The 22,698-nt window shown below is 39.7% G+C and overlaps 2 protein-coding genes across 2 annotated transcripts in view; one reads left to right on the top strand and one right to left on the bottom strand.

Moving 5' to 3' along the window:
• The window catches only part of stt3b (STT3 oligosaccharyltransferase complex catalytic subunit B), a 103,351-nt gene that overhangs the window by 78,392 nt on the left and 2,261 nt on the right, over window positions 1-22,698 (top strand). Inside the window, exons 7-15 of the mRNA XM_072283532.1 lie at window positions 378-524; window positions 4,672-4,720; window positions 5,896-6,050; window positions 9,263-9,474; window positions 9,934-10,121; window positions 13,890-14,061; window positions 18,997-19,170; window positions 19,253-19,366; window positions 22,275-22,487. Of these exons, the coding sequence (XP_072139633.1) occupies window positions 378-524; window positions 4,672-4,720; window positions 5,896-6,050; window positions 9,263-9,474; window positions 9,934-10,121; window positions 13,890-14,061; window positions 18,997-19,170; window positions 19,253-19,366; window positions 22,275-22,487 (1,424 nt within the window). The remainder of the gene's footprint in view (window positions 1-377; window positions 525-4,671; window positions 4,721-5,895; window positions 6,051-9,262; window positions 9,475-9,933; window positions 10,122-13,889; window positions 14,062-18,996; window positions 19,171-19,252; window positions 19,367-22,274; window positions 22,488-22,698) is intronic.
• The window catches only part of osbpl10b (oxysterol binding protein-like 10b), a 172,082-nt gene continuing 169,277 nt past the window's right edge, over window positions 19,894-22,698 (bottom strand). The window contains exon 13 of the transcript XR_011889749.1: window positions 19,894-20,220. The gene's annotated coding sequence lies outside the window, so the exon portion shown is untranslated. The remainder of the gene's footprint in view (window positions 20,221-22,698) is intronic.

Consider the following 22,698-nt stretch of genomic DNA (forward strand, 5'->3'; position numbering starts at 1 on the left):
TTTGTTCCCATTCTTCCTTCTCAAGGATCAGGAGTGATCCAATCAAAAGTGAACAAAGTAGGCAACTTTGATAAACACAAGAGATCCTACTGATGCCTGAAACCATGCGCAATCCAGCAGTTCCGCAGTTCTGGAGTCACTTCTTAATTGAGTTTTCATTTAAACAGTCCATTTTTCAAATTAATCAACATTAACTAGATTGCTGAGGAAAGTTTGAACTATTGAAATAAATCTCGGCAAAGCAAATGCTGATTGCCTTGCAAGTGGGTCAGGAATTCAGAGTATTCATTTAATTAAGCCATCTTCTGGGCTTTGCGTATCTGTATTTGTTCGTTAGGGGAAATAATAATTTCATCTTCTTGTTCTCTCTTAATCAGGTGTATTTGCCCTGCTCCAAGCTTATGCCTTCTTGCAGTATTTGCGAGACAAGTTGACAAAGCAGGAGTTCCAGACATTATTTTTCTTGGGTGTGTCTCTTGCTGCTGGAGTGGTACTTCTGAGTGTTATTTACTTAACTTACACAGGTAAGTCTGCATACAAAATGCTATTGTACCACCTTTCTTTCCCCATCACTTCCTTGTTGCCTGGTTATATACAAAAGTAGGAAGACTCTATTTTCACTTTTAGTAGTAAATAAATTCTTTAGTGTTGCAGAGCATTTTGCTATCTTGGTGGTGACGTCTCACCATGACTGTCAAAGTAAGGTTGTGTCTGTATGTGCTCTTCATGACATCTAACATTATGTCAATCACAAACACTTCCCAAATCCATTTTGCCCTTGCCCTTTTTGTTGTTGAAATAACTTTCAAAAAACATCTAGGTGGATTCATATTTGAAAGACTGTTAAATGAGATTTCTAAAAAGTTTGAAATGAAGCAACTGGTTAAAGAAAATGACTCCTGTATTCATTGATTATTGCATTTCTAATTTGTGGGAAGCATTCAGTATACCAGTTAATGGTTACTCTTAGGAGATAATGAATGGAACTACATTCGTCACGAGTTTTCATTGGTTATAGACAGCTACACTACAATCCCTACAGTTTCAAAGAAGAAGTTGGAAAGTTAGAAATTATTTTTCAAAATTCACTTTTGCCCTTCATTGAGCTAACTTTCTCAAGGTCATTGAAATTAAAAATGAAAATTCATGCTCCTTCAATAATGCTTATCTTCCTAAATATGTTGCTATCTGTGGATCACAGGTATTAAGTAGAGATTTTAATGCTAATTATGAAATACTTAATTCCTCGAAGAGAAAGATTGTGTAAGGTTGAGCAAATTTTCTATCTGTCAAAGACTAAATATCAGAAGCATAGAAAATTACACCATAGGAATGTGTCCTTAGGGCCACCATGACTGTGCTGAAGTTGATGTCAATTTAAACTAAACCAATCTATCATAGAAACATAGAAACATAGAAAATAGGTGCAGGAGTAGGCCATTCGGCCCTTCGAGCCTGCACCGCCATTTATTATGATCATGGCTGATCATCCAACTCAGAACCCTGCCCCAGCCTTCCCTCCATACCCCTGACCCCTGTAGCCACAAGGGCCATATCTAACTCCCTCTTAAATATAGCCAATGAACTGGCCTCAACTGAGAATTCCACAGATTCACCACTCTCTGTGTGAAGAAGTTTTTCCTAATCTCGGTCCTAAAAGGCTTCCCCTTTATCCTCAAACTGTGACCCCTCGTTCTGGACTTCCCCAACATCGGGAACAATCTTCCTGCATCTAGCCTGTCCAATCCCTTTAGGATTTTATACGTTTCAATCAGATCCCCCCTCAATCTTCTAAATTCCAACGAGTACAAGCCCAGTTCATCCAGTCTTTCTTCATATGAAAGTCTTGCCATCCCAGGAATCAATCTGGTGAACCTTCTTTGTACTCCCTCTATGGCAAGGATATCTTTCCTCAGATTAGGAGACCAAAACTGCACACAATACTCCAGGTGTGGTCTCACCAAGGCCTTGTACAACTGCAGTAGTACTTCCCTGCTCCTGTACTCGAATCCTCTCGCTATAAATGCCAGCATACCATTCGCCTTTTTCACCGCCTGCTGTACCTGCATGCCCACTTTCAATGACTGGTGTATAATGACACCCAGGTCTCGTTGCACCTCCCCTTTTCCTAATCGGCCACCATTCAGATAATAATCTGTTTTCCTGTTTTTGCCACCAAAGTGGATAACTTCACACTTATCCACATTAAATTGCATCTGCCATGAATTTGCCCACGCACCCAACCTATCCAAGTCACTCTGCATCCTCTTAGCATCCTCCTCACAGCTAACACTGCCACCCAGCTTCGTGTCATCCGCAAACTTGGAGATGCTGCATTTAATTCCCTCATCCAAGTCATTAATATATATTGTAAACAACTGGGGTCCCAGCACTGAGCCTTGCGGTACCCCACTAGTCACTGCCTGCCATTCTGAAAAGGCCCCGTTTATTCCCACTCTTTGCTTCCTGTCTGCTAACCAATTCTCTATCCACATCAATACCTTACCCCCAATACCATGTGCTTTAAGTTTGAACACTAATCTCCTGTGTGGGACCTTGTCAAAAGCCTTTTGAAAATCCAAATATACCACATCCACTGGTTCTCCCCTATCCACTCTACCAGTTACATCCTCAAAAAATTCTATGAGATTCGTCAGACATGATTTTCCTTTCACAAATCCATGCTGACTTGTCCGATGATTTCACCGCTTTCCAAATGTGCTGTTATCACATCTTTGATAACTGACTTTAGCAGTTTCCCCACCACCAACGTTAGGCTAACCGGTCTATAATTCCCCGGTTTCTCTCTCCCTCCTTTTTTAAAAAGTGGGGTTACATTAGCCACCCTCCAATCCTCAGGAACTAGTCCAGAATCTAACGAGTTTTGAAAAATTATCACTAATGCATCCACTATTTCTTGGGCTACTTCCTTAAGCACTCTGGGATGCAGACCATCTGGCCCTGGGGATTTATCTGCCTTCAATCCCTTCAATTTACCTAACACCACTTCCCTACTAACATGTATTTCGCTCAGTTCCTCCATCTCACTGGACCCTCTGTCCCCTACTATTTCTGGAAGATTACTTATGTCCTCCTTAGTGAAGACAGAACCAAAGTAATTTTTCAATTGGTCTGCCATGTCCTTGCTCCCCGTAATCAATTCACCTGTTTCTGTCTGTAGGGGACCTACATTTGTCTTTATCAGTCTTTTCCTTTTTACATATCTATAAAAGCTTTTACAGTCAGTTTTTATGTTCCCTGCCAGTTTTCTCTCATAATCTTTTTTCCCCTTCCTAATTAAGCCCTTTGTCCTCCTCTGCTGAACTCTGAATTTCTCCCAGTCCTCAGGTGAGCCACTTTTTCTGGCTAATTTGTATGCTTCTTCTTTGGAATTGATACTATCCCTAATTTCTCTTGTCAGCCACGGGTGCACTATCTTCCTTGATTTATTCTTTTGCCAAACTGGGATGAACAATTGTTGTAGTTCATCCATGCAATCTTTAAATGCTTGCCATTGCATATCCACCGTCAATCCTTTAAGTGTCATTTGCCACTTCCCTGTATGTAGTCCATTTTCCTCTGTTCCCTGCCTGCTCAAGCCTCTGTCTAAATGCCTTTTTAAAAATTGCTTTCGAATCTGCTTCTACCATGTCCCCAGCATTACCTTCCAGGCATCTACCACTATATAATAACACTTGCCTCTCCAATCTCCTTTAAACTTTACCACCCTCACCCTCATCTTATAGTATTTGACATTTCCACTGAAAAGATTCTGTCTTGAGAAAGCATTCCGTTTTGCTTACAGCTAATGCTCCCCAATCCAAGCAACATCCTTGTGAACCTCTCCTATATTCTCTCTATACCTCTACGTCCTTTGTATAGTGTAGTGACCAGAAGTGCACACAGTTTACCAAATGTGGCCTAACCAAAGTTTGATCTAGCGGCAACATGACTTCCTAGCTTTTATACTCAGTGCACACTCCAATGGAAATAAGCGTGCTTCTTTACCACCACATCCACATGTTACACGTGATCCTTCTGTACATCAGTACTGCTAAGGATCTTGTCATTTACTGTATACTTTCCTCTTGCAGTTGGATTCCCAAAATTTCACACTTAACTAGATTAAACTCCATTTCTTTCCCAAAATTTCCATCTGATCTATATCTTCCTCACTAACCACGACCTCATCAATTTCCATGTTATCATTTGAGGTGCTAAGAGGTATAAATAAGCTGCTGAATGATGGAGGACGGTACATTCTTAAGTAAACTTCAAGAAGCAGTTTCCCTCTTAGAGTTGTGAATCATAGAATGTAAACCTTGAAAAGAGCTGGGTAAATATCTGGGAATCAGACTTTTGAATAAACATGGATCTGGGAAATGGTTTATTTCATTCTGGGTTAGTAGTGCTTATTTGGGAAAGATTGGTTAAATATTGAGCATTTTAAGAGATTTGCTGAGGTCAAGAGGGAGCTGTGCCAAACCTTCCCTGGAAAAGATAAGTGTAAATTAACTTTACATCAGTGGAAAGAGTGGATATTTCTTATTTTACACTTGCTGATGCTCAGCAACTTGTACCACCAATCCCTCAGGGTAAATAGCTGGAGTAATAAGATATATCAGTGGAGAAACACTTTTCTAAATGTTGCTGCTACTGCTTTTGTTTCAGGATATATTGCCCCATGGAGTGGGAGATTCTATTCACTTTGGGATACAGGGTAAGAATGTTGAAGGCCTCTCTCCTTATTTTTCATATGGATGAGGCTTGGAGCAAATAAGCAATAATTATAATCATAATAACTGCACTTACATTTCAAGTAGGGTGCTGATTTAATTAAGAGTAGTCCAGTCTTAATGCCGGAATAAATGGTTTTAACTTGCATGTTCTTGTAGGATGAATTGCCTTGGTATACTATTGCCATGTTTTTCAAAATGAAATATTGTAATGAAAGTCAGAAATATACTCTGAAGTTTTAGGGCATGCCTCCGTTCGTTCTTCTCCCAGAATATTCATTTAGGCGTTCATTTCTGTAGAAGTGGGGGTATTTGGAATTTGCTAATGCTGCAGTAAACTAGACACTTGGAGCTGCTTGTTGGGACATCTTAACAAAAGTTTGAAATTGTTTACCCATTGGTTGGAGTGCTCATTTTTCTTTTTGGAGAAGGAATTGCCAATATTAACATGTATTTTTGATCCAGATGCAAGTATTTTTATTTGTGCATGAATGTGGGCATTACTGGCTTAGCCAGTAGTTGCTCTACATTCTATATTGCATTTGAGAAAGAATCTGTTACCTCTGCAGCCATTGTATTTAAGAGACTCCCACTGAGCCCTTAAATAAGGGGATCTAAGGTTTTGAACAAGTGAATGTCAAAAGAATAGTCACATGTTTCCAGGTCGGGAAGGGAGTGTAGTAGAGCAGATCCCAATCAATTCCAGTTAAAGTTGTAGCAAATGTAGAGTGAATTGAATGAGCTGACACAACCAAGCCTTGAATTTTTCATCTGCCACTTCTCTTGAATACAAGACTGGATAACTAGTTTTGAGTTCCTATTCAGCTTGACAGGAATGTAGGACAATGTAACACTTTTTTGCTGGAAACAGAAGGAGTGAGATATGCGTAAGCTGTTTAACTAAATAGATGAAGAACGCTGGATAGATAAATGTAAGAAATCTTGGAAATGGTGTATTATAGTACTGCAGCTCACATTGCTCATTTTACCAGCTGAAAGAGTTGGTGAGATTTACAGTTGGTAGACCGCATGCTATAGATCTGATGTAATGCTAATACATAGTTTTTTTATGTAATGGCATGTGGCATAATTTAACGTGATTCTTTTCATATACCTATCAGTGAAGTGCATTAAGTAATCTTTAGGATTTATTCTGTAGGTATGCAAAAATCCACATTCCCATCATTGCTTCGGTGTCTGAGCATCAACCTACAACATGGGTTTCCTTCTTTTTTGACCTTCATATATTGGTCTGCACTTTCCCAGCTGGCCTGTGGTTCTGCATCAAAAACATCAATGATGAAAGAGTATTTGGTAAGGAAATGTGTCGGTAATCAAATTGATTTCCAGCTTGAAAACTTAACAAAATGAAAACTGCATGCAAGCTCAAGACACGAGGAAATCTGCAGATGCTGGAAATTCAAGCAACACACACAAATTGCTGGTGGAACGCAGCAGGCCAGGCAGCATCTATAGGAAGAAGTACAGTCGACATTTCGGGCCGGAACCCTTCATCAGGACTAACGGAAAAAGGAGATAGTAAGAGATTTGAAAGTGGGAGGGGGAGGGGGACCCGAAATGATAGGAGAAGACAGGAAGGGGAGGGATGAAGCTAAGAGCTGGGAAGTTGATTGGCAAAAGGGATACAAGGCTGGAGAAGGGAGAGTATCATAGGATGGAAGGCCTTGGAAGAAAGGGGGAGGGGAGCACCAGAGGAAGATGGAGAACAGGCAAGGAGTCATTGTGAGAGGGACAGAGAGAGAAAAAAAAAAGGGATGGGGTAAGAAGGGGAGGAGGGGCATTAACAGAAGTTAGAGAAATCAGTGTTCATGCCATCAGGTTGGAGGCTACCCAGACAGAATATAAGGTGTTGTTCCTCCAACGTGAGTGTGGCTTCATCTTGACAGTAGAGGAGGCCATGGATTGATATATTGGAATGGGAATGGGACGTGGAATTAAAATGTGTGGCCACTGGGAGATCCTGCTTCCTATGGTGGACAGAGCATAGGTGTTCAGCGAAACGATCTCCCAGTCTGCGTCGGGTTTCGCCAATATATAGGCGACCACACCAGGAGCACCGGACACAGTATATCACTCTAGCAGACTCACAGGCGAAGTGTCGCCTCACCATTCCAACTTCCCAGGACTTAGCTTCATCCCTCCCCCTCCTGTCTTCTCCTTTCATTTCGGGTCCCCCTCTCCCTCCCACTTTCAAATCTCTTACTCTTTTTTCCGTGAGTCCTAGTGAAGGGTCTCGACCCGAAACACCGACTGTACTTCTTCCTATAGATGCTGCCTGGCTTGCTGCGTTCCACCAGCATTTTGTGTGCGTTGCAAGCTCAGTAATGTGGTTAATTATTTGTTAATTTCTGCCATTTTAAGTTCAAGAATTATATTGTAAATTAGATCTGTTAGTTTCATATATTCTTTCTGTAGGAATTTAGAAAATAAAAAATGGATTGAGAAAGCTTTATTGCATCAGTAAATTTGATTCTACATATAGATGGTTTTTGCAGAGTACAAGTTTGTCTCTGTTGAGAAGGGTTTAGACAAGCATCATGTCAGTGGTCTATTTAGGTGCTGATATCCTTGAGCTTGATGATACAACCAGTGAACAAGTAATATATAGGTTGCATGAATCCAATGCCCGATCTGTTTTCAGTACTTGTCTGAGTATTTGATAAAGTACTGATTGGTGTGAGAAAACTTCCTGTGGTTTAGTGACAGTTTTAATGAATCCTATATGATGTGCGATATTTTAATTGAAAAGACAATTCTGATAGGTGTTTTTAAAATTGGAACTTTTGGAATGTTGTGAATCCTCATACGTCAAGTCCATTGTACACCATTTGCAATATTTATGAATTAACCCACATCTAAGCTTAGAGTATGCCAGTATTTCCATAAATTTAATCCTTCATTTTAATCTATCTAAATATAATGATCTCCAAGTGAACCACAATGATATTTAGGTCTTAAAAGCTTGTTCTAAATCAATACAAGATTGGTTACTATCATTTCCTGTACATAGGTGTAAGGAGAATAAAATAATTGTTACTACGGATCTGATGCAGGACAAAAAATATCACACAAAATATAAAGAACACAATAATAATAAATATAAATAATTAAGGTAGCTTAGATACATTGATTGCATGCCCATAAAGTGGCACTGGGCTGTACATAAGGTGACTGACAGGAAATAATAAAGTAGTGGTGTTCAGTTTTACTGCTTGGCGAAAGTAACTTTTGTTCCAGTGGTCCTGGTGTGGATGCTACGTAGCCTCCTCCCTGATGGGAGTGGGACAAACAGTGTGGGTGGGATCCTTCATAATGTTACTGGCCCTTTTCTAGCAGCTTTCTGGATAATATCTCCTTGATGGCAGTTAGGCTGGTGCTGGTGATACATTGGGCAGTTTTGACTACCTGTTGTATAGAGCCTTCCTGTCTGTTGCAGTGCAAATTCCATACCAAGCAGTGATGCAGCTTGTTACGATGTTCTCTTCTGCATATCTGTAGAATGATGTGAGGACGGATGTGCAAAGTCTGGCTCAATTCCTTGAGCATCTGCAGACTGAACACTCAGACTGCTGTCTTATCAATTTGAGTTCAAATTGTTTGATAAGCCGTGTTGTGTCTCCTCTGATAAACAAGATTTATTAATAAGAGTTAATTTTCTGTGGCCATTTAAATTTGATTATAATGTACCAGTAGTTGGAGGAAAAGGTAAACTGTCCACTCTGAAAATGTTAACATACTGTTAAAATCATGGCAGATATCTCAAAATGCAATATTTTACTGAACTAATATGATTATTTACTATCAAAAGATGAAATAGAAGATGTAATGTTTTGCAGTTAGAAACGTTTTGTTTTTATGAGCAAAGAGCTAAAACATGAAGTGAAGAGCATCAGATTAAATGGATTTCACAGAATTCATTAAATCCCCACTTTGAAGCTTTTAAACTAAAATCCATCTGTCTGAGCCGGCATATTCACCCATTAGGGTGGATGCTGTCCATAGCTCAAGTGGGTGCAGAGTGACGGTTAGGAAAACGACATAATGAATTCATTTTCTAAGAACCTTTTTCTTCATGTCTGCTTTGCTATTCTAGATATAATTCTGTGAATTTGGAAAATGGCCAATATACACTTTGTAGACATGTGTTTTTACAAATGGGCAGAGTGAACCCCAAATTATATCTATAGCACACTACAATCACAATCAAGTTTAATATCAATGGCATATGTCGTGAAATTTGTTAACTTAGCAGCAGCAGAATGCAATACATGATAATTATAGGGGAAAAAGAAGTACAGTGTGTATATTAAATAGTTAAGGTAAAGAAGTAGTGCAAAAGCAGAATTTTAAAAAGTATTGAGGTGTTCGTGGTAATTGCTGGGGTGACTGCTTTTTATGCACTGACTTCGAGGGTATGGGGGGCAAGGATGTTACTTATTTTTACTTGAGTGACATTGTTAAGGTGTGAAGCATAAACTGACATTGAAAATCTAAACTCTTTACAGTTGCCCTTTATGCAATCAGTGCTGTTTATTTTGCTGGAGTCATGGTACGCCTGATGCTGACTCTCACTCCAGTTGTCTGCATGCTGTCTGCCATTGCTTTCTCCAATGTCTTTGAACACTACCTGGGTGATGATACGCAGAGGGAAAGTCCACCTGTCGAAGACAGCAGCGATGAGGATGATAAGAGGAACTCTGGCAACCTCTATGATAAGGTAAGGAATAGGGAAGCAGCTGGACATAATTAAATCACTACAACAGGTGAGTATTAAGAGCTCTATCATATTTGCTGTAGGTGTAAGTTTCTAAACAAAAAAGGGGGTGAGCTTGCAGTCAGACTTTGTAATCAAACACTTCCTTTGCTGGCAGGGAGACCGTCGTGTTTGGTTTGTGACATCACTGCAGTAAAATGCATTGGGAGTATCATTTGGTGCGCTGTCATTGTGCTGTGCGTAAAAGAAGATATTGGGAAAGTCATACTGCAACTGTTGCTAATAAGTCTTACTGAAAGCTTTCCTGTTTGTAAATTATTCTTAAAGTGAAATGGTTGCTGTTTTGCACTCTGTCATAGGAAATGGAAAGTTTCATTTGATAGAACTAGAATCTCTCTTACTGCTTCACGTGAACTATTTGGAAGAAGAGATTCTGACAGTCTGTCTCACTGATTTCCACAGGCGGGCAAGGTGAGAAAGCATGTATCCGAACAAGAAAAGACTGAAGAAGGGCTTGGTCCTAACATCAAGAGTATTGTTACCATGCTAATGCTGATGTTACTAATGATGTTTGCTGTACACTGTACCTGGGTTACAAGCAATGCATACTCAAGCCCCAGCGTTGTCCTCGCGTCTTATAACCATGATGGGTAGGAAATTTATTTCATCCTATTTATTTTTTTGTTAATTAATTTTAATTACCTAAAAGCATCTATCTAATAGCTTTTCCTTGGATTGGCATCCATATCTTGTGCCTCCGTAAAGTGCCTTCAAACTTTGCTTTATAGCAGAATACCTATGCAAGTTGTTCATTTTCACAGAAGTGGTTAAAAATTGGATAGGTTTGTTTTTGGTTTCAGTAGAAATAAATAGAAGCCAAAGGCAAGATTTAGGTAAACAGAGCCATATATTTGGTTAAAGAATCACAGGGCAGCAATAGCTAAATACCAAAGGACGTACTTTCAAGGTGATTAGAGGAAAGTAAAGGGAGAATGTCAGAAGTAATTTTTTTTTGCACCAAGTGGTAAGCACATGGTGCATTGTGGGGTGGATGGTAGAGGCAGATACATTTAGGGGCATTTGAGAAACTCCTAGGCTCATGGATGAAAGAAAAATGGGGGGCTATGCAGGAGGGAGAAGGGCTAGATTGACCTTGGAGTAAAGGTTAAAAGGTTTGCACAACACCGTTGCCCAAAGGGCTTGTTCTATGCTGTACTCTTCCACACTTTGTGCCTACTTTATTAGATATATCCTGTACCTAATAAAATGGCCATTGAGTGTATGTTCATGGTCTTCTGCTGCTGTAGCCCACCCATTTCAAGGTTCAACAAGTTGTGCTTTTAGAGGTGCTTTTCCACATGTTATGTACCCCTAGGGTTGATATTTTCTGTGGACTGTCACTTTAAAACACTGACTTTTGGACATTGTTTGAGCTGTTCCAGAGAGAGAGAGAAAGAGAGGTGGAGTTATTTGATGGACAATCGATGTTATGGTTTCTCTGCAGCTTGTTTTGAATATACAAGGACACAAACACACACGGTTAGAGTCAAGATGGATTCAGTCAATGGAAGACACCAGTGAGCCGGTGGCTGGTTTAAACTTTCAGTAGCACAAAAGGGGTGAGTTGAGATCGATCCTGAGTATTGCTGAATGACTCTCACAAGTTTTCTGCAACTAGAACAAGTTTGCAGGAAGAGAAGAGAGGAGAGATAGGTCTGAAACAGAAAAAACCTAGTGACAAAGAGATCACTGTTTGGACTCTCTCTCTAAGTAGCCTGTGATGGTGAGTTTGTTTTCATTTGACTAAGAAAATGTGATTGTCACTTAGTTAATCCACAGAAGTGGGTTCTCTGGTGAATACCACATGTGTGTTTACCCTTTGTCTGGGTGTGGTAGTTCACTGACGAAAGGCACCCCTATGGTAAATCGCTGTTGGAGTTATTTTGTTATGTCGTGGAACTGGATAGGCAGCTATCACGTTGTGTGTTTGGGGTAACCTTGTGGAATCTACTGGTGTGTCGACCCTTGCCTGGGTGGTGGTTCCCTTGAAGAGAGTCCCCTTTGTGATAAGCTGCTATTGGTGGTAATCCATACGTGGATTCTGTTGGAGTATCCTGTGGCCACCACTTTGAGATGTCCCGTAGCTGAATTCAGGGTTGAAAGGATACTCGTTGAAGATCACTGTCGGCGGTGATATTTTGTGTGTGGAGTGGAACAACTTCAGAGATAAAACCTGCTACTATTGTTATCTTGTATTGCTATCGTGGAATCTGTGAAATATTGAAGTAACTGCCTTCTCACAACATTCGCCTTTGGATTACAAACATCTCGCATTAATTAACCTGTGCATCTGACCTGAATTTTTCTTACCTACCCTCGTAAGACCATATCAATTACCACCTAAGTTTGGGTTTACATTTCCACACCTATATATGCATAAACTCTGCTAACCTGTTCGATTTATCTAGTTTTATATTACTGTATTGCGTAGTTACTAATAAAAATAGTGTTAGTAAACAGCAAAACCAGACTCTAGGTGTGTTCCATTTCTGCTGGTTCTTTAACCCGTTACGGGGTACGTCAGTGGTCCCCAACCTCTGGGCTGCGGACCGACACATTTTATTTTATTCTATTTCATTTCGGCTTTTTTCTTAAATATGTGTTGGGTGCGTTCCAACTACCGCTGCACCACTGCATTCTTCGCGACAATGTGTCGGTCTGTGGCCCAGAGGTTGGGGACCAGTGGGGTACGTAACACACATAATACATAGTTATTTGAGTTACTGTCGCCTTCCTGTCAGCTTGAACCAGTCTGTCCATTCTCCTGACCTCTCTCATTAACAAGGCATTTTCGAGCATAGAAATGCCGCTCACTGGATGTGTTTTTTGTTTCTCGCACCATTCTCTGTAAACTCTAGAGACTGTTATGCATGAAAGCTCGAGGAGATCAGCATTTTCTGAGATGCTCAAAGCAACCTGTCAGCCACCAACAATTATTCCTCGGTCAAAGTCACTTGGACAACATTTATTCCCCCTTCTGATGGTTGGCCTAAGCATCAAGTGAACCTCTTGACCATGTCTGCATGTTTTTATGCATTGAGTTGCAGTCACATGATTGGCTGGTTAGATATTTGTGTATTTAATAAAGTGGCCACTGAGTGTATGTATTTCATTCCTTTTCCCAATCACATTTGATCAACAGATGTTATGTGCTATAAATATTATGGTTCATTTATTCATCTGCTTCAATGCTGCCATTTCTTTAATCTAATTTTTTTTAATCTAACCACAACTGGGTAACTTTCTGTTGCTCCTGCAAGCATTCATTCAGACTGATTACCTAGTCATGGAGTTCTTTTCAGTTTATTTTAAAACTAGGCTTGTTTTGAATAATATCTCCTGGAAGATGCAGAAGTTTTTACAGGTAAATGTTATCCTCCTTCTGGTGTTGTGCAATTTCTGTTCAAAACTGAGTTTTACATAGCAGTGTAAAACTCTCTGCTTTGTAAGCTCACCAATTACCCTAGATCTGTGCTCTGATATTTCAGTTCTCAATTTGATGCATTTTGTTAATCTAGTCCATGGTGAACATGAGCCCACACCATCCAGAAGTCAATGATGGCATCATTTCAGAAGCTCAAGGCTCAATCTGAGCTAATGATAGAATAGAGGGAAGCCCTCTTTGTTTCTAGTCTATACCAAATCAGATCTCTTGGTGTTTGATTCCAGGAATAACATCCCATGCCTTGGGCAGACTATTTGGCCTGAAACTATTACTAAAAGGCGCATAGATTTTCTTTGACTGTTTCATATCAGCAGTATGTCTGCATAATTTTGTGCAGAACCTAATGAAGTCGATTGAAAGATGGATATTGCTCAATGAAGAAAGATTGGGAAGCCAACATGTTAGGCGGCATCCGAGAACAGCAAAACAAGTTTAAAATTTCATGAACCAGAGCCTTCAACGGAATTGTGCTGTACCTGTTAACTCTTCTTTCTCTTTCCCGAATAACTGTCTTTTTTCCAAGTACTTGCAACATTGTCCATTTTTATTGCAGATATCTAACATCTGCAGTTTTTTTTTTAATTTTCAGAGATTGAGATGCATTTAATCTGTCTGCTGAATCCACAGAATCAACTTTAGTCATCTTTCTGTTTATTCCATCATAGCCATCTTGAAAATGATTTTATTTTTTTCTGAAGTCAATCTGTTTGTTTCAGAAGTCCTTTAATTTTTGCCCAGGCCAGTAGATTAACAAATATCCAAATGTGTAAATGACTCATTTGTAGTAAAAAGTGTCATAAACAGCTTTTTGGTACAGAATTGTGTGATGCTTGTTAACTTCTTGGATATTTTAGTTTCTCTACAATCTGGATTACATTTTGGTATTAATAATTATAATTTGTTTTAAAAAAAGAACCCGCAATATCCTTGATGACTTCCGTGAGGCATATTATTGGTTGCGACAGAACACAGATGAACATGTCCGAGTGATGTCTTGGTGGGATTACGGGTATCAAATTGCAGGAATGGCTAATCGCACGACGCTGGTAGATAACAACACATGGAACAACAGCCATATTGCACTGGTAAGCAGTCCGGTAACCAACGGTTTAATCCTGCAAATGGTATGTCTCTTGCGTGTCACCTCGGAGGCCCATCGGCCCGTCGTTTGTTCGTAAGGCTGGAACTGCTGTTTGACCCAAGTTCCCATCATCTCTCTCAACCATGGCTACATTTCCAAAGTAAATTGATGTGGTTATTATTTTGCAATATCCATGAGTTACAAACGATGCCTCCAAATGCATGTTCATAGAACAATGGACCATGGCAGAACATTAAGGATTTGGGCTCTTGTTCTAGCCCTTGCCCTTCACTACAGCTAACTGATTAATCCATTTCTGCTTTCCACATTGCTCTGCAAAAGTTCTCCCATGTACTAATTTGCTTTCTTTTGCAATTGAATATGCTTTTCCCATCAACATTATTGATACCACATATTACAAGTCCCATGCCTGTCCAAGACTGTGACATTCAGAAATGTCTGTGTTTCAACCTTTACCCAGCCAGTCATTTATAATTTTTAACGTAACTGAGTTTTTGTAGTGCAATGATAACCAGGATATACAGGCTTTAAACTTTATAATCAATGTAGATTTTCTTTATTCTCCTTGCTAAGGTAAGTCACTTTATACATCCCCACTGTAAATTTCATCTGGCAGACCTGTCTTTTTCACCACCCAGTTTACCCCCTGCTGAATGTGGTTGTTGCACACAATTTGCTACAGTTTCACTATTTCGCCATCTGTAAATATACTGAAATCCATTTTCTTTATATAGCTCACAGTTCCAGCACCAAACCGTGGTCAGAACTATGGGATACTTCATTTTGGAAGAACCATTCACCCCTACTATCTGCTTTTGATCCTAGAGTCAAGTTTGTATCAGTACAATTGTGTCCTTTTACCCCCAATTTTGGATCTGTTTGTTATCTACCTTTGAAATTCTATATAGTCACACTTACCATCAAAGAACTTGATCTGAGTTCACAAGACACCGTCTCTAAGTCAATCCATGCTGATTTTCATTTATCAATCTATATTTTTCCAAATGATTTAACTCAGTCCGGTCTTAATGACTCAAAATTCCTCACCACTAGTATCCGTAGCCAGGTTTATAGGTATGTTTATAAAGCTTATACTTTGACCCCCATTTATTAAGATAATTGGAAGATAATTTTTTTAATGAACTTTTAAGGATTTGGATCCACTTCACTTTCAATACATTTCATACTTCCATTCTACCTTCCTTTTCCCGTATTGCTTGATTTCCTATTAGTCTCGGTCTCAGATAGTGTGTCATAAAATGATCATCGAAGAGAATGGGGTAAAGAATTTGAACATAGAAACATAGAAAATAGGTGCAGGAGTAGGCCATTCGGCCCTTTGAGCCTGCACCGCCATTTATTATGATCATGGCTGATCATCCAACTCAGAACACTGCCCCAGCCTTCCCTCCATACCCCCTGACCCCCGTAGCCACAAGGGCCATATCTAACTCCCTCTTAAATATAGCCAATGAACTGGCCTCAACTGTTTCCTGTGGCAGAGAATTCCACAGATTCACCACTCTCTGTGTGAAGAAGTTTTTCCTAATCTCGGTCCTAAAAGGCTTCCCCTCTATCCTCAAACTGTGACCCCTCGTTCTGGACTTCCCCAACATCGGGAACAATCTTCCTGCATCTAGCCTGTCCAATCCCTTTAGGATCTTATACGTTTCAATCAGATCCCCCCTCAATCTTCTAAATTCCAACGAGTACAAGCCCAGTTCATCCATTCTTTCTTCATATGAAAGTCTTGCCATCCCAGGAATCAATCTGGTGAACCTTCTCTGTACTCCCTCTATGGCAAGGATGTCTTTCCTCAGATTAGGGGACCAAAACTGCACACAATACTCCAGGTGCGGTCTCAGCAAGGCCTTGTACAACTGCAGTAGTACCTCCCTACTCCTGTACTCAAATCCTCTCGCTATAAATGCCAGCATACCATTTGCCTTTTTCACCGCCTGCTGTACCTGCATGCCCACTTTCAATGACTGGTGTATAATGACACCCAGGTCACGTTGCACCTCCCCTTTTCCTAATCGGCCACCATTCAGATAATAATCTGTTTTCCTATTTTTGCCACCAAAGTGGATAACTTCACATTTATCCACATTAAATTGCATCTGCCATGAATTTGCCCACTCACCCAACCTATCCAAGTCACCCTGCATCCTCTTAGCATCCTCCTTACAGCTAACACTGCCACCCAGCTTCGTGTCATCTGCAAACTTGGAGATGCTGCATTTAATTCCCTCATCCAAGTCATTAATATATATTGTAAACAAGTGGGGTCCCAGCACTGAGCCTTGCGGTACCCCACTAGTCACGGCCTGCCATTCTGAAAAGGTCCCGTTTATTCCCACTCTTTGCTTCCTGTCTGCTAACCAACTCTCCACCCACACCAATACCTTACCCCCAATACCGTGTGCTTTAAGTTTGCACACTAATCTCCTGTGTGGGACCTTGTCAAAAGCCTTCTGGAAATCCAAGTATACCACATCCACTGGTTCTCCCCTATCCACTCTACTAGTTACATCCTCAAAAAATTCTATGAGATTCGTCAGACATGATTTTCCTTTCACAAATCCATGCTGACTTTGTCCGATCATTTCACCACTTTCCAAATGTGCTGTTATCACATCCTTGATAACTGGATCCATCTCACTGGACCCTCTGTCCCCTACTATTTCTGGAAGATTATTTATGTCCTCCTTAGTGAAGACAGAACCAAAGTAATTATTCAATTGGTCTGCCATGTCCTTGCTCCCCATAATCAACTCACCTGTTTCTGTCTGCAGGGGACCTACATTTGTCTTTACCAGTCTTTTCCTTTTTACATATCTATAAAAGCTTTTACGGTCCGTTTTTATGTTCCCTGCCAGTTTTCTCTCATAATCTTTTTTCCCCTTCCTAATCAAGCCCTTTGTCCTCCTCAGCTGAATTCTGAATTTCTCCCAGTCCTCAGGTGAGCCACTTTCTCTGGCTTATTTGTATGCTGCTTCTTTGGAATTGATACTATCCCTAATTTCTCTTGTCAGCCACGGGTGCACTACCTTCCTTGATTTATTCTTTTGCCAAACTGGGATGAACATTTGTTGCAGTTCATCCATGCAACCTTTAAATGCTTGCCATTGCATATCCACCGTCAATCCTTTAAGTGTCATTTGCCAGTCTATCTTAGCTAATTCACGTCTCATACCTTCAAAGTTACCCCTCTTTAAGTTCAGAACCTTTGTCTCTGAATTAACTATGTCACTCTCCATCTTAATGAAGAATTCCACCATATTATGGTCACTCTTACCCAAGGGGCCTCTCATGACAAGATTGCTAATTAACCCTTCCTCATTGCTCAAAACCCAGTCCAGAATAGCCTGCTCTCTAGTTGGTTCCTCGACATGTTGGTTCAAAAAACCATCCCGCATACATTCCAAGAAATCCTCTTCCTCAGCACCTTTACCAATTTGGTTCACCCAATCTACATGTAGATTGAAGTCACCCATTATAACTGCTGTTCCTTTATTGCACACATTTCTAATTTCCTGTTTAATACCATCTCCGACCTCACTACTACTGTTAGGTGGCCTGTACACAACTCCCACCAGCGTCTTCTGCCCCTTAGTGTTACGCAGCTCTACCCATATCGATTCCACATCTTCCCGGCTTATGTCCTTCCTTTCTGTTGCGTTAATCTCTTCTTTAACCAGCAACGCCACTCCACCTCCCCTTCCTTCATGTCTATCCCTCCTGAATATTGAATATCCCTGAACGTTGAGCTCCCACCCCTGGTCACCCTGGAGCCATGTCTCTGTGATCCCAACTATATCATAATCATTAATAACAATCTGCACTTTCAATTCATCCACGATGCATAACTCAGTGAAGAAATGTCTCCTTATCTCAGTCCTAAATTGGAGTTGCCTTATCTTGAGAGTATCACACTCCTGATTCCTCAACCATGAAATGCCAACTTGCAGCATCTATCCTGTCACGCCTCATAAAAAATGTATTCATTGCAACTACATGACCTCCCAGTCCTTTCAATTGCATAGAATATAGATCCATTTTATGCGATTTCTCCTTTATAAGTCAGCTGTCCTGTCTAGTCATCAAGTTTGCAAATATTGTTGACACTCTACAGTCACAATTCCCTTCCTTGTTAAAGAAACCAGAACTCTACATGGTATAGCAGGTGTAGAATTCACCAAACCCTTTTTGTATCAGGACTTTCTACCTTTCGTATTGCAATTCCACTGTAATGTAAATATCAGCATTTATTATCAGAATCAGGTTTGTCATCACTGGCATGTGACATGAAATCGCTAACTTAGTAGCAGCAGTTCAATGCAATACATACTAAAGAAGAAGAAGAAGAAAAAAATAAGTAAATCTTATTCAGTATACTTTATACAGTGTACATATATTGAATAGTTTAAAAAACGTGCTAAAAACAGAAATGCTATATATTAAAAGTAAGTGAGGTAGTGTCCAATAGCTCAGTGTCCATTTAGGAATCAGATGGCAGAGGGGAAGAACTGTTCCTGAATTTCTGAGTGTGTGCCTTCAGGCTTCAGTACCTCCTACCTGATGGTAACAGTGAGAAAAGGGCATGCCCTGGGTTCTGGAGGTCCTTAATAATGGAATAATGGACACTGCCTCTCTGAGACCTTTAAATGTCACCTTTCTTTTTAAAAAAAAAGCCCTTTCCATATTATAATCCATTTTCTAGCTTGTTCCTACAGAGAGAGGGAAACAGCTGACTTTCTGTTTTTCATTCCTTACCATTGAGTTGGGGAATTTCTCAGTTACAGAGTGGACATGTAAAAATATTGGCAATGAACTGGTTTTGTTTTGTGTCAGAACCTGTTTAGCCATTTATTCCTTTTACGAAGGGATTCTGACATTCAGTATGATTATCATTCAGGTTGGAAAAGCAATGTCGTCCAATGAGAGTGCAGCCTACCAGATAATGCGGAGTCTGGATGTGGACTATGTTCTCATTATATTTGGTGGAGTGATCGGTTATTCGGGTGATGATATCAATAAGTTTCTCTGGATGGTCAGGATAGCAGAAGGAGAGCATCCAAAAGATATCCGGGTAAAGTGATGTTTTTGGTTAAAGATTTGTTTATTTAATAGCTTTGGCTGCTTTGCTAATTGGCAAACATGTTTAATCTTAGGAAAGTGACTACTTCACACCCCAGGGAGAGTTTCGTGTTGATAAAGCTGGCTCACCAACTCTACTGAACTGTCTCATGTACAAGATGTCCTACTACAGATTTGGAGAGATGCAGGTGAACAGGTGTTATAAATACCATTACTTACATTATTTCAGATATTTTGATTGTCATTTTAAACTTGTGAAAGTATGAACATTTGGACGGTGCACAGGATCTTAAATGAAAAGTTGGCTATCCTGAAACTCAATGATTTCTAAAGTAAGTGCAACAGATAAAAGGTCAGTACAGTTAAACGCAAATATACCGTTATGCTATTGTTTGAAAATTTGGATGGTTTGGCATTCCTGCACCCTCTTTGTACTTGCTGGTTTCCCCAGTTCCTGATCTTCCTTTACCCAACTGGGCCCCTTCCCCTTCACCTTGCTCCTTTTAAATCAATGGGGCCCTACTCATAAAATGCCAGAGGAACTCAGCAGGCCAGGCAGCAACTATGAAAAAGAGTAAGCAGTCCTAATGAAGGGTCTTGCCCAATCGTCGACTGTTCACTCTTTTCCATAGATGCTGCCTGGCCTGCTGAGTTCCTCCAGTGTTTTTTGTGTGTTGATTGGGTTCCAGGATCTCTAGATTTTCTTTTTTTTGTAATTCAAATTTTTATTATTAATTATTCTTACTTAACAAAGCAGCACAGCATATCACAGAGCAGATACAGTACAGCATATTTACACAGCCATCCCATGACAGGAAAACAAATAAAACTGAGAAACAGAAAGAAGTTCTAATCTAAGTTTAAATTAACATACAACCAAAATTGATCCCACGTGTCTTGCACTTTTCCCTCACTCTTAATTCTTTCCAATGTGTTCATATGATGAAATCTTAATCATTTCCTCAGTCCATTCCTTCACAGTGGGACATCTGGTTTTTTTCCAGTTTTGCAATATAATTCTTGCAGCTGTGATGAGACCCACCTTTAAAATAGTAAATTTGTCATTGTTTACATTAGGTATCATTGTCCTATCACCCAGGAGACAAAGCTGTGGGCACAAGGGCAGTGTAGAACCCGACCGATTCCCCAACAGATCAAGAACTTTACACCAAAATGGACGAACCATGGTACACTCCCAAATCATGTGAAAATATGTGCCCACCACCTCATTTTTACATTATTATCAACAATCCTGTTTTGTAGAGTCTAGTTGGTGTCCAATAATATCTGTGTACCATCTTATACTGAATAAATTTCCCTCTCACTTCCCTAATATGTCTACCCATATTTGATAAAATATTTGACTACTCATTATCTTCAATATGGCTTCCAAGATCCTTCTGCCATACTGCTTTGAGTTTGTTACACGGTTCACCCACAGAGTGCTTGAACGTTTTATAAAACACTGATGCTTTATGAACTCCCTGTGGTAATGTAAAGTATTCAGTTAAAGAGTTACTTTGTGGGTCACCGTTCTTGAATATGCTACTAACGCAATGTCTTATTTGTAAATACTTCCAAAAATTCTCTTTATCTACAAAGTTATATTCTAATCTTTGGGGCCCTACTCCTCATGGTCTATTTAAAGCTAGCAGAGCCCCATTTCCCACACTGTATGAACTCATTGGACTTCTGTTCCCTTGCTCCCTTCAAACTCTTGTTTCATTGAAAAATTTATTATAATACTGTGCAATATCTTCAAAATAAAGTGAAATTGAAGTATTTCCATATTAATAGGAGTAAAATCTAATAGTCCAGAAAAATCTCCCAGTTCAGCATCAGCAAAATCTCATGATGAGTGAACTTTTGGAGTTTTCATAGTCATAGTCATACTTTATTGATCCCGGGGGAAATTGGTTTTCGTTACAGTTGCACCATAAATAGTAATAGTAATGCTATTAGTAAATAGTAATAGTCATGGAAATAATAAATAGTAATAGAAAAATAGTAATAAATAGTAATATGTAAATTATGAAGTAAGTCCAGGACCAGCCTATCGGCTCCTGTATCAATCTGGGTGTGACAGCGAGGAACTCAGATCACAGTAAAAAAGAGAAAGCTGAAGCAAGTGAGTGAATAGGTTTGATGAGGGTAATGTGAGGTTGTGCACTTTGATAAGAAGAAAAGGTAAGTGGAATGTCTTGATCAGTGGAAAAACTTGTAGATACCAATATTTGAAGAGACCTCGGTTCGCTGATTTTTGAGAAAAAGAGAGGAGACACTTGGGCTCAAAAATTGGTAAGAATCTGGAATATTCCCAGCAATTTGGGAAAACAGAAGATGCAACAGTTGCCTGTTCAAGGAAGTAGGGAGAATCGAGAAACTGGCCATTTTTGCTATTGTTGGGAAAAATATTGGAGTTCATTAGTAGGAAGATATGCACATATTGTAATAAGATTACTTAATACAGTGTGTTTTTTAAAAAGGGAAATAATATTTGGCAAATTAATTGGAGTTCTTTGAAGATATAACAAGGAGATATTAACATAGAAGATTAGTTAACTGACGGAAACAGTAAGAAAAGCTGAGTTATTTTTGGGCTGGAAGGCTATATTTATGGAATACCTCAGGAATCAGAGCTGGGGTTTCAGCTATTTACAGTTTATATTAATGACTTGTACAATGCCACCAGGCACTCTGAGCAAATGGGCAAGCAAGTTGTACCTCTTCAAAAGATTGTTGTAGGGTTAAGTGAGTGGGCAAAATGATGACAGCTGAAGTATTGTATGAGATTATCCACTTTGGTCATTGGGTTATTTAAATGGTGTGGGACTAGTGAATGTTGGCATTTGTAATTGATAGTTTTGGTCAGGCAAGCTCTGACTGGTTCGGGGCGAAGCTAGAATAAAGAGTTATTAGCGTGGAATAGGGAGAAAAGGTATGTGTGGAACCAATGCCTTGAAGCAGTTTGGAAAAGAGGGAGATGTTTCAGGAAAGGCAATAGTCAAGAGATACCACATGAGAAACTGTAATTTGTTTCAGTAATTAGGAATTAGTTTGATGTGGCAAATGTCACAACAGTGTTTTGGTTTACAGCTGGATTTCAGAACACCGCCGGGATTCGATCGCACCAGAAATGCTGAAATTGGTAACAAAGACATCAAATTCAAACACCTGGAAGAAGCCTTCACTTCGGAGCACTGGCTAGTGAGAATTTACAAAGTCAAGAAGCTGGACAACAGAGAGAAACTTGACCATAAACCAAGAGTAACTAACATAATGCCCAAACAGAAGTATTTATCAAAAAAGGTGGGGTAGCCTTTGAGAACTTTGTACATAACTACTTTCTTCTGTTGCCAAAATGTTCCTACAAATCCAACGTGTTGCTGAATTCTGTCCAGCATCTGAAGAAACCAAGGGACAAGCCGTGATATTTTTTTTAGAAACATTCAGTATATAATTTCATCCCATTGTGTTGGAATAGGTGCCAATTGTGCCCAAGTGGGAGTACAGGGTTTGA

This window comes from Mobula birostris, chromosome 19 (assembly GCF_030028105.1).
Source record: "Mobula birostris isolate sMobBir1 chromosome 19, sMobBir1.hap1, whole genome shotgun sequence".
Taxonomy (NCBI): domain Eukaryota; kingdom Metazoa; phylum Chordata; class Chondrichthyes; order Myliobatiformes; family Myliobatidae; genus Mobula; species Mobula birostris.